The 13,088-nt window shown below is 33.0% G+C and overlaps 1 protein-coding gene across 2 annotated transcripts in view; it reads right to left on the minus strand.

The window, feature by feature from the left end:
* The window catches only part of LOC124630048 (pyrokinin-1 receptor-like), a 70,496-nt gene that overhangs the window by 4,069 nt on the left and 53,339 nt on the right, over positions 1–13,088 (minus strand). Inside the window, exon 5 of one of the 2 annotated variants that reach the window (XM_047163758.1) lies at positions 5,018–5,203. In XM_047163758.1, coding sequence (XP_047019714.1) covers positions 5,018–5,203 — 186 coding nt within the window. Of the gene's footprint in view, positions 1–5,012; positions 5,204–13,088 lie in introns of both variants that reach the window. The other variant, XM_047163760.1, reaches the window with a different exon arrangement.

Raw genomic sequence — 13,088 nt, forward strand, 5'->3', positions numbered from 1 at the left:
TCGCTTTAGTTGTGAAGTATTCTCATTTTGTTAACATAAATTCAAAATACAAAGTAACTTCACTTCTGTATGATATAAACTTCGAGTTTAATAATTTTCAAATCTTAACTTTTAGTTTTACAACGCCCACCTATGTATGTTGTAGAAATAAAGAAGCAGTAACAGAATTAACAGAGTCCAAACTTAAACTAACAAACAATGTTTTTATTTCTGCTCAGAAAACAAAAACAAATAATACAAAAGTGATCACGTTTTCTTTGTGAATTAAAAAGTCAACTCAAAATCGATTTCATACCTATATCTCACTTGCAAAACCTCTTTAAGTTACCTTCAAAAATACCTTTAGATAATAGTCAATCTTGCAATATCTCCTTTGAAATCAGAATCCTATTTCTTCACTACAAAGAAGAAGAATGAAGGTAATAAAAATACTTTGACACGCTTTTCAACGAAAGATTTAAAGCGCCAATTCAGTTGATCCGTTTAGATTAAATGCCTTCCTTGATAATAAATTCTTTTACGGATATAAACATTGAAGCTAGGCTTTAAATCGAGAGCAGACTTGGGTGTTCTAAGTAGCCGATAAGGTTTTGTTGGACCACTACAAAGTAACGATAAACTGCAAAACTAATTCTGCACTAACAGTCAGCTTAACTCCCGGTACCAGGAAATCGATTCACAATGTGATGATTACTTTGTACTAAGTATTACATTATAATGGTATTTTCTGTGAGCTAGTTTAAGGCATTTCTTTACAGATTCTATATTATCTCCAAGTTCAGTAGAACAGAATTGTTATATTACCATAAACATCACTTCAGCCATTATGTTCACAAAACTGACATCACTATAAGAAGGCCAGAACACATTTGCACTTAATTGAATGTCATTGCTCGCATTTCACATGGTATTTTCATGATTATTAAGAGACAACCCCTGCACGTTTTGGCATATAAAATGGCCTTGCTTTAGAGACCTTTTTCGGAGAACCCATTAACAGGTTGTTACATTAAGAATGACATAAACAGGATGTTTATGATAGTGTCCCCGGAATGGCATGACACAGAATGTTAGCCTCGGGAAACAGGTATAGGACTATAGGACCTACATTATTAAGCCTTAATGAGACTTATGATTATGAGATTAAATCATCGACTCAAGCAGTCGACGTAAACTGCGCCGGCCAATTACGAAAAAATATAATCAAATTGACATCATTCTCTATGCAGCACTGATATTATTTGCATCAGTGAGTCTCATCACCTATGCAATGCAGTCAAAGAAATAGAATATGTTGATATCAAAATTTTGGAAATTCATCCGTTGTATAAATGGGCACATTCTTGCTGTTGTTTTCTTAAAAACAGTACGTTCCGCTAATGATTTAAGTTCACGACCATTTATGAATTAAGCGTACGAAAACGAAAATCTAAGCAGTGTTGGGAAAATTTGGATGAAAAACGGCTTGCCATAAGCAATCCAGAGCTAAGCTATATTTCGGAGGTACCCGCAATAAATTCAGGAGCATTATTATCACGTTAACCCAAGGAATGTTTAAGATGCTGGCGTAAAATATTAAAAGAGGTTATATTTAGAAAATTGCTCTCGAAGATTCCTCAATAAAATCGGTATTAAATGTAATAAAATGGACATTATAGCCGGTCAAGGGCGGGTCGGCCCTAATACGAGTTTTTTTAGATACATACCAATAAACTTAACCTTGTTTTTACTCTTGGTCGTAACTGAGTTTATATCTGATAACATATAAAAATACAAACAAAACTATACGATTCAATCGGCTTTGTTAGGACAATATTAGATATACCTCGGTAAATTGAGGATTTCATTGAATATCAACAGTAATAAAGGAGTTAGACAATTTATCTTTTTAAAATTATTAATTACTTATAACAATTATTAATTTTAAAAATTTGCAAGTTTTACGTATACTTTATTATATTATTTCAATTTTGTGCGACTATTTGTTTCGTATTTGCCTATCCCATTGCGACAACATAACACACAAAATACGGTTTCTTAAGGGATAACACTTATTTTGTCTATTTTAGCTGTATTCGCAGAACGATGAAATTAATCCAACGATTTAAACAACTGCCATGGTAACACTACTAGGATTATATAACTTCCGAACTAACCAATTAATTGATGTGCACATAAATTATTTTCTTGTGGGAGACGCTTTCATCGAATTGGACTATAGTTTGAGGTTATATTATACGTTTCGATGTGTTCCTCATCCTCTTAGTTAAAATGTGATATTTTAATAATTGGCCAATTTTCAAATCAGAGATATCCTCTTTTTTTTTATTGCCCTTCTTTTAAGTGCATTTGTGGCAGTGTCTTGTAACCTAATAATAATCGTTGGTAAACGTATGTAGACATAGTAGATTTTGGCAGTTTCTAATTAACTTCAAAGCCGACTCAATAGTATTTTAACTGTCACAGTATATCGCTAAACCAAATATTAAAATTGCATAATCTCTTTAGGCATTTTAATTTGAATCACTGTGTAGGTATTATTTAAATCGTATGTAGGTGATATTGGCAATCGTTATCAACTTCCTTGCAATAAATTCTAATTAGTATCGCTAAATTCCGTTTTATTAGCGAAATCAATACGAAACAGATATTGGTGTTTTTAAAACTATGACATAAGATATAAACAAACACACGACAGGTCAACTTACACGTGCCACTGTTGGTTATAATCAATTTATATGTATAATAATATGATAAAGGATAACACTCGAAATATTGATATCAATATAAATAACTCTTATGACATTAACGACATAATGTCATTTAGAAACATGATTTTATTCTGTGACGAGATTTTAACATTCTAGTGCACATTTAACCAAGAGAAAATATTTATACCTACTTATAATAAATCTGTAGAGAGGTAAATTCTGTACATTGAATATATTTCCAAAATAACTATTAGGGCGTGATTAGTGATCGATACTGATGCCAAAAATGCAATCAGTAAAATTTTTGTCTGTCTGTCTGTATGTTCGTTATGGAAACGAAAACTACTTGACGGATTTCAACGAAACTTGGTACAATGATTCTTCGTACTCCTGGGCAGGTTATACTTTTCATCACGCTACGATCAATAGGAGCAGAGCAGTGAAGGTAAATGTTGGGAAAACGTGAGAAGTTACTCCATTTTTTATGCTTCCGTCGCGTATGCAGCCTTAATGGTTAAAGCTACACTGAAACAATGTATGACGGAAATGTTCTCCTTAAAATTATGTAAAAAATATACCTTGACAGCCTCTCTTTCCACAAAGTCCAAATCTAACGCGGACGAAGTCGCTGGCAGAAGCTAGTATTAAATAAAAATACAGACAGAATCGATCTAGTACTGACCGATCGTCAGTAAATCAAATGACTAACAAGGAACATAATTTAACTAAATGATTCCTTTCTAGACAAATGGTGCATTAATTAGCAATTACTATTATTGCAGTCTAGAGATTCTTATCAGATGACTTTTATAACTTATCTAATACGGTTACAAACTCAACCAATTAACATAATCAATGCAATTTTGAAGAAAAAAAATATTAATCTGAACCCATGATCACCAATTGACGTCAGTAGGTACTTGGGTAATTGGTCTAGTTTCGTAATATTCATTTCTTTTGAAATCAAACTTCCTGCACCCAATGCCAAAATGGATTTATTTGAAAAAAAAAAAGAATTTAACCACCTTCGTTTGATATTGGTTACAAATCGTGATAAATAGCCACCTATCTATTAACAAATAGATAATGTATCTTCAAAATCACAAATCAAATAGAAATACCTAATAATTAATGCATGCAAATTTCAATCCAATTATAATAAATTCATATATTATATTCTCTTTTGCATATGAATACTGACTTCTACATAGAATGCATGTCCTCATTTATGTGATAAAAAATATGAAGAACTTTTCCGTAGAAATCTTTCAATCAACACATCATTTTTCAAATATCTTGTATGGTGACCCCATATGTTTTCCACACTCTTTTGAATGAGCAAAAATAAATTCTTAAAATAAAAATGTATCAAAGATGGCGGAAATGTTGATTGGCCATCAATCAACGTGAGCTGTTTTTAATATTGCATGAAAATGGAAGTTGAATCAACAACGAAATTAATTTTGCTGTGTGATGCTATAAGTATTTTGCCATGACAACGCGCATATTTAAAAAAAATGCATCCTATCATACATGGAACGTGCCGAAGCTGATTTTTAAAGTGACTGTAGCGTATAGTGTTGATACTTAGATGACAACAAGACGTCGCGACTAATTGATTTATTATAAATTATTTTTAATACGACCTCTAAAGTTCAAGGACCTCGTTTGGCGAGGTAACCCCAATACGAGATTGAATCATATTGAATTGTAGATACGAATGTGACATGTGGGTTTAATATATCTAACATTCTAGTTTATAATGAGTGCATTATTTAAGCACCAGCAACTGTAATTAAAACTCTGACATTGAAGAGTTGACCCATGATTTGAATTAATTCAAGGTGATCTTCAATTCTTTTATTTATTTATAATACCATTAAGGTTGTTTATGTTTTCTCATTATCAGTATAAAGGTAGATGTTACCTACTGATGATTACCGGCTACTGACATTTCAAGATCTTTATTTAATAACAAAAACCCAAATATCCCAAGATCCGTTAAGATAATCATCAGTTAAAATAAATATGAATATTTTGTCAAATGAAATAAATAAATTATGACTTATGTCAGTTGCAATAAAATTCTATCTTTTTATTATTTCAACTGCACATCCTGAACATTGGTTGAAGTTTTCTGTTATTCCAATTGGCGACAGCAACATATCTATCGTGAACAGTTAAATAGTCAAAAGTGAAGTTAATGCAACTGACAGAAAAGTCAACTTAATAACAAGTGTTAATGAAGCGTTAGTTACCGTAGCCCATTGTTCCCATTTAGTATTTGATTGTGGGCCTGACCTCACCTGCGCTCGGGGCGGCGCATCATATAATTGTGTGGTGGCAGTGGAGAGCCTGCGCAGACGCCGTGGGCCCCGCACACTGGCGCACGCACCCGGGCCGCCGGCCCTCAGCCGCTGCGACGCTAGCAAAGCACTGTAAGTACGGCCCATTCGGGGCCCGCCTCGACCGCACCATGTCGCCAGCGTCACCTGCAACAACAACCATCATTGTAGTCCAAGAAAATCTCTAAAAAGTAAAAAACAAATGTTACGCCATAGCCTTATCTAAAATCACAACATTTGAAGTCACCTTCAAGTCTAGCCGAATGTAAATGAATGGCTAACAGTGTTGAAGTAAACGTTTATCTCACGTCTACCACCCAGTCTAGGTACAGTAACACGATACTACTGGTGAACCAACTTTCGGCCTGAAGCGAATAGTCACATTAATCATCATGCACTTCGATGCTTTCATTATAAAGCAATAACGATTTATTTCACTTGGCCACATACATTCAATTACATAATTTAATTCCTATGTTTGGAGCAAGTCTTATTGATAGACGTGTTATTATACTACGAAAGCAATGTTTATTTTAAAACGGGCAATTATGAAAGATTTGAAGAAAAGGTATGTAACTTTGCTCCGTAATTATGCAGCTGGACTTACTTATTATGAACGGTACTATTTAATATACGTACTTCCCCACTATTATCATACTTACCAAATAAACTTTAAATATTTAATTTGTTTTGAATTTCTTTTTACTTGCGGCGTAATAGATACAATTTCAGGTAAACATATTTTAAAACTAATTAATTAGTATTTAGTAGTCAAATTATTTAGACAGTGGTCGCACAAGCTGACCAAATACTAATTAGACATAAATTATAATTAATTAACGACTGAATGGCTACACACGATTAAGTTGACAAAATATGGACGAATTAATTTTGGAAACTCATGCTGATGTCTATCTAGTGAATTTTAAACTATCAACTATGCATAATTGTGTTATTTTGGTACGTATTGAAATGGTGACAGCCATCGCGAAAATAAACGACGCACAAAAATTGTAAAGGAAGCAAAGTGCGCTGTAAGAAGTCAAAAATTATACCTAAAAAAAAACTAAGTAGCAGGAATGAATGTGTTTTTAAAATCCGGTTTCAGAGTTGCCAAAATTTAATTGACAAAATACACAATCATTACACTTACCTACAGTAATTTATTAAAAGTTGGAGCATCTTGAATCGATCCCAAACCGTCAGATCACCTTTTACCCACAGATTTATAATTAATAGTCAGCGTGATCTTTCAAAGTTTCAGTCAAATTAACTTACGCAATCCATAACCTTCTATGTCATATTCATAGCTCACTAAACTTAGCAACATGAACACAGGACATAACACTTAAATATTTAAAAGATTAGAAACAAGGACAAGACCATCCACGAAGTTGGATAGGAACTTAGGAACATAATTATTAAAACGCTAGCGGTTTGTTTACTAAGATTATCATCTTGAAATATAAGTCATACTTGATTGTTAGATATCTAAAGCACAATAAAATTGAAATAAATATCGGTGATGTAAAACAGTTTTGTTACTATAAGCACTAGCAAAACATTAATACTTATTAACCAACCATGTAATTACTCAATTCAGAAACTTGAAAATAGCTTCGATATCATATCTATCAATAATATCAATAGCATGTTCCTGTTTCCAAGATAAAATGAACCTATTTGTCTATTTCTGTTTACAAACAACCTCCGACATTATATAACTTTAAATCTTCGTGAACTACTGACCCAATGCTCCAATCCTTATTGGGAATCGAAACAAAGCCCCATAAAGTTCAGCCGCAAGTATCGTACCATCCCTTTCTGAAAGGGAAGTGTGAGAGAAGTTTGTTTATCCTTCTTGTAAGTACTCATAGTGTGTCGAAAGTAAGTGACAACGTTATCTGCATCTACATACCTACGTAGCCTTTTCCCGTAGGGGTCGGCTTCCAGTCTAGATTACAAAATAATGTTTTATAACGAGGAATAGGCCCTAATCCGGACTACTCGATACCTGTAAGGCTGGTTGTCCGAATTCCTAGCTTCTAACTACTCATAACGACTGCAAAAGATAGTCGGGATTAATTAATTTAACGTGCCTTCCGAAACACGGAGTAACTTGTCATGATGGTCACCCATCCACGGCCCGACCGCTCCAAGGAAAGTTAGAGAGAACATTTATATAAAATATTGTGGGTCTGGGTACTAAGCAACCTCTGACCAACGCTCGACGTCTCGAAAGGTCTTTATAACCCACACATTTTCAGTCTACGAAATCCAAAGAATTAATTCGATCAAGATAAGGATACCAACTTGGCGAGAAATTTTTAATATCACTTTTCTAACTAAAAGAATAATTTAATTAAAGTTTTTTTTATTTCGTAACATTGAGACGCCACTGATTTCATTTACCAACTATTTGCGAACTAGAAATATATTTTAATATGCATTTGTTTCTTCAGGGCCATTCGCTTTTAGTTCATGAATATCTTGCCAATCTTATTTAATCATTTGGAATAGTTCACTGAAAATATTGATGTAAAGCTTTATGTTAAAGCTACGACGGAAACAATTATTGTAACTCATTTATGTCGGCTACTGTTACGAATACTTAGCACACAAGTCATATTTTATAATCTTCTAAACCGGTTCCGAGTAATCTGAATATTTAATATTTCATACAAATCTGCTCAGCTGTTTTTAATGGTGACAATAAAACACCTGATATTTAGATACATTTATGACGGTTTATGGCCACATAAAGTGTATATGTTACCTTCTCTTTATGACACGTATATGTGTATCACTATAAGAAGTAATTATAAATATACCTACTGAATTCCTATCTATGAGACGTTTATGGGGCAGTAAATAATAATACCCACGTCGCGTGACAGTAGTAACCATAAAGTCTTCAAAGACAAATTTCACTTGTTTGTTTACACTAAATTACAGAACAATTGTGTGCCAAAATAAATTATGTACTAACATAAAATCACTGTCAACTTGGTCTACAAGTGGATTTAATTTGCTAATTTATTGTTTGTCGACAAAAGATATATAAATATACGCCTCAAACTAAGAACTCAAGAATTTTACGATAGAAAAATAGATAGACTAGGAATTAACGTAGACAGGCGTCAAAATGTTGCGGAGACGACATTTGTAACTCAATTTACACGCTTTGATAGCTCAGTGAAAATTCCACGGCCGAATAAAATCACGACGCTTGAAAAAAAACATAAATTACATAACATCGTCTTACGTCTCAGTTTATTTCAAAATTGTTCTTGATGTAAATAAATGTGTGAATGGATTCCTCGAGTCATGTAAAATAAATATCACAATTCACTGAAAAACAAAAGCGCTTTTATGATTGGTTTCTATTTTAAAATCTCATTTCGAGATTCTATATCCTAATAGAAATAATACCGTTCAAAAATATATTTGCCTAGCTGAGTTTTTGCAATAACTCCAAAAGGTAATTTTGCATCATTGATTTGGCATCAATTTTAATGCTTGTTTCGGGAACTAAAACCTCAAACATAATCTACTGTGTTATTAGAAACCATGGTTTAACTAATATTCACAGTCAATCTTCATATAAAAAGTGGTAAAACTGGTCTATGATGGTAAAAAACTTCGAGGTTATTCTAACTGTACTTCAAATTAAACTACAAACTTTAAAACAAGGATTTTTTCGAACCATAGATTTCGTTGCGGACTATTATTATAGCATGTTTTAGTCGATGGTTCGACGGTTAATCGACTCTGTTCTGCGTTTAAGGTTGGATTATTGTGATTCCAGTTTACAAGTATCGCATGAATGAAATATGATAGCCAGATATAATTGCTTTTATTAAATGTACTGATTTGTTAGTCTATAAATTGAGGAAAAATCTTCCTTACAATACTTGTATTTTGCTCCAAGCTTTTTGATAATTGGTGCAAGTGTTGTGTTTAACAAGCGTTTTTCTCATGTTTTGTGGGATAATTTCATGCATGCTTCGTTATTTGGAACTAAACAATTTGGAGGAATATTACTCGTACACATGTGAACTATTTGATCGAGCTCTGAACTCGTGTTAGGGGTCCCATTCAAATGTTCAAGTATTCCGTAGAACTCAACAACGTTCTCAACTTTCTTGCACACCCAGCTCTAGAGCTTCTAATATAATAATAATAATAAATGTATTTATTACCACAAGAATTTAGGTACATTGCACATGTTTACAAATAAAGTTCTTAATAATAATTAGTTCTTAATAATAATAATATCTTAGGGGGCAGTATCCGGCTATACAGGTACGTTTATAAAATAAATGTATTGCTGTAGGAGTGCAAGTGGACTGTGTCAAAAGAGTGAAGTTTCAAGTTCTAATAGGAGCTGTCTAATTCTTTTTCTAATTTTAAAATCTGTAAATATAAGTTTATTACGAAATTTTGTATAAAAGTATGACGTTTTGAAAGTTTTGCGTTTCAATATTGACATTATCTAATTGTAGTCGACCCCACCAAGACCTTTGCACATGCATTAGACTGACAGCCAAGCTTGTCACATTTGTTTACACGAGCCGTATGTCTGAAGGTGACCTGCAAAGGTAGTGCCAGACTAACATCTGAACTGTTTGGCTTTCAGTTAAATTTAGTAACTCGAGCCCCGTCTTTTGACGTCAAAATATAACTCGCCCAGTTAAATTTACTAATCTGTATTATTCCATTGTCATTTCTAATGAGAACAGATTCAGTTACAGCGTTACACTTTTGTTAAATGACGGTTGACGTTAGCCAAAATATTACAGTTAATTTAAATAACAAATGATTGATTGTAATTTAAATCATATTTTTTTTTACTTCGCTTATTTATTAACATTCTAAGTAATCAAAACAGATTATGTAAAATATATGTCAGATTATAAAATAATAAAAAAGTTAATTTAAGAAATTAACTATTGGTGATGTAATCAATATTAAAACAGGACATGATTTACTAGCTTATACCTGTTTGATCTACAGAGCTAGGCTCATGCATAATAATAGGTATGTATGTTACATGTTTACTAAGAGATGTCCTAAATATTAAAATGCGTTCAGTGCTTACGTCATCAGCATAGCAACTTTCACAATTGCAGTAAAACAAATTATATGTTATATTTAGATCTAAGAAAAAAAGCAGTAATTTCCTTTGCCTAGCTTTTTCCAAACTATGTTGGGGTCGCCTTCCAGTCTAACCGGATGCAGCCTGAGTACTAGTGTTTTACAAGGAGCGACTGCCTATCTGACCTTCTCAACCCAGTTAGTTGCCCGGGCAACCCAATACCCCTAGATAAGATTGGTTGTCTTTAAAAAAAGTTTAGTACTAGCTTTTTCTCTCGACTTCACCAGCAAAAAATGGAGAAGAATCGTAGGTTAAGTTTTTTCGATGGCATTTTTAATTAACAGCTCCAAACATCCTAACTTACGAGCTTTCATATTTAACACTATTTTCAATAACATTCTTCTTTAGATCACCGCTTGACTTACGTCATCAAAACATATTTAGTCCGTTGTCGGCGTCACAACAAAATACCAAAATACGCATCAATTGAACCACTCATTGACGGTACTATTTCATTTTTGCAAAGAAACCGGTTTTAACGTCCGCATCACGTAAATAACGATCTAAATCGTTTAATAAAATTAATCGTTTCTAAGATATCATTATCTAGTACAAGTTTTTTTCAATAGACGAATACCTGCTAATAACAATTTATCATAATCCATGTCTATACCTCATATTTTTGTAGACAAATTGACACGACATTGGTAAAAACTGTTCTCACTCATCAAATGATTGTGATTAACGTAATCGTTTCAATTGTATCTTTTTATAAGATATTTATGCATACATTTTACAAGAAAAAACATGATCATCATATTTTTAGTGTATGAGTAAGATGAGTAGGTATCTTGCTTGTCTTGTATGTCCAAGTAGGACTGTATTTCGAAGATCCAAATTCCACAAAACATCCTCGTTTAGATCGACACTCTGGGTAAATCTTCATTCCTTCTCCTAAATCTACCTAAATCCCTCTCCCATACGGGTATTCCTTGAATATTTATGCCTATTACTACCAATGTGGAAATGTGACTCCAATCGGGTATATATCGAAGACCATCGAGTAATACCACGTGCAGAGCCTAGTCAAGTATATAAGCTTTAAGAGTTATTGGAAAATCTATTTTCGTGTCACGAAAGCTGTTCTAACGTCATAAACGCGTAGTATTTACTGACCTACGTCAGCTGAGCTAAAACGAAGTCATTGTGTAACTCCAACTACTGGGTCGTTACGATACAAACCGTTTCAGCTGCTAACAGCATATAGAATTACAAAACACACAACGGGATCATGTGTCTCGAAGATGTCTACTAAAATTGTAATGTGTAATATTCTTTTTATAGTTTTATATCTGGAACTGCAATTTCTTGAAAGACTAGACGTGAAATGGAGGAACGGAATAAGTGTGTGTGGGAATCACTTTGGGTATACAATTTTCATAATAATAATTTATTACTGTAAATTATTCAAAACAGGAGTAATTGAGCATTGGTAAAAAAACCTCTCAACAGGAAAATATACCGATACGTGGATCCTTTACAACTGCGGTTTGATCATAAAATCATAATTAAGTATAACTCATAGAGAAAATTAGAGGTATTCAAATAGCGATGATTGGTTAACTGCACGTCAATTTTGGTTTTGCCATATCATCCGTATTGATGTGCTTTATTGTGTTAATTTGCATGCTATCCATCAAAGAATTCAGTAAGTATGAAAGAGAATTCTGAGCATCCGCGCCATGTCTTTGGGGAGAGATAGTCGTTTGATGCTACTTGGAAACTAGCGTCGAGGGAACGTCAGTTTCAAAGACACGGGAGGTAATTTGAATGTCATTTTCTTTGCATACTGAGATTTACAGTTTATGCACTTTGTACTGATAGAAACCTATTTCCTATGCTTATATAGGTAATGGGGAAATATTCTTTCATTTACTTGTTTGTTAGAATCCTAAAGGCTGCGTAACTACAGAACATTTGAAGACATATTACACTGTTGTGGCAGCTACACCACCTTCAAGTAACACAAAGAAATTTTCTGGAAACGCGGGCGAAACTGCGGGAAACATCTAGTCTTCAATTGAAGTTTCTTTTAACGACTCAACTGATATGATATTTTATACTAAGTAACGTAGATAAGCCTGGTGTTTTATACTAAGATACGAAGGTAATTGATAGCTTCTAGCTCTTAATGAGCAATTTCCGACTGAAGTCGACCGGAAAGTTAATACATGCTCTTGTAAAAGAAAAGCTTTTGTTTTAACTCACCTATATAGTACATAATATACGTAAATAAATATTGATAGGCATCAACTATGGGACATTTATAACATTATATTCTGTAGTATTTAAAATTATTTTCTGAAGATTGACAGTTTGATTCTAAGCATAAAACTAAAATGATCTAAGTCTGAAGTAAAATAATAATTCAATGAATAAATAATTATTGTTATTATGGTATTGCCATTTATTTTAGACTCATTTTATTTTTAATTTGACTTTTAAATAAAAAGTCAAATTAAGATTGTTTACCTTGGTTTTAATGCCTACTCAAATGCAATATATACCTATGTGGAACGATTTTGCTTGAATTCTATAGGTATCTATTTAAAAGGCGTATATACGTGGGTACACTAAACTTAATTTTATAGCGCTTTGTCCTCCTCTGAAACACAGTATTTCACCCCCGAGGCTAATAAACAACGCGAATAGTCTTTGAATAAGTATTGAGCTATCCAGCCTTCCATTTTTAATTATAAACTTGTTATGGTACTCTTCTTTAATACACACATTATTCAAATATTATTTAAAGCGTGTAAAATAGGGTAAAATTCGAGTTACTATACTAACAACAAGCTAAGTAGAATTTAAACAAGTTTCTACTCAATTATACGGAATGTTACAGTTTCACAATATGCTAAGACGCATAAAGTT

The sequence above is a fragment of the Helicoverpa zea genome, chromosome 4, assembly GCF_022581195.2.
Source record: "Helicoverpa zea isolate HzStark_Cry1AcR chromosome 4, ilHelZeax1.1, whole genome shotgun sequence".
NCBI lineage: Eukaryota > Metazoa > Arthropoda > Insecta > Lepidoptera > Noctuidae > Helicoverpa > Helicoverpa zea.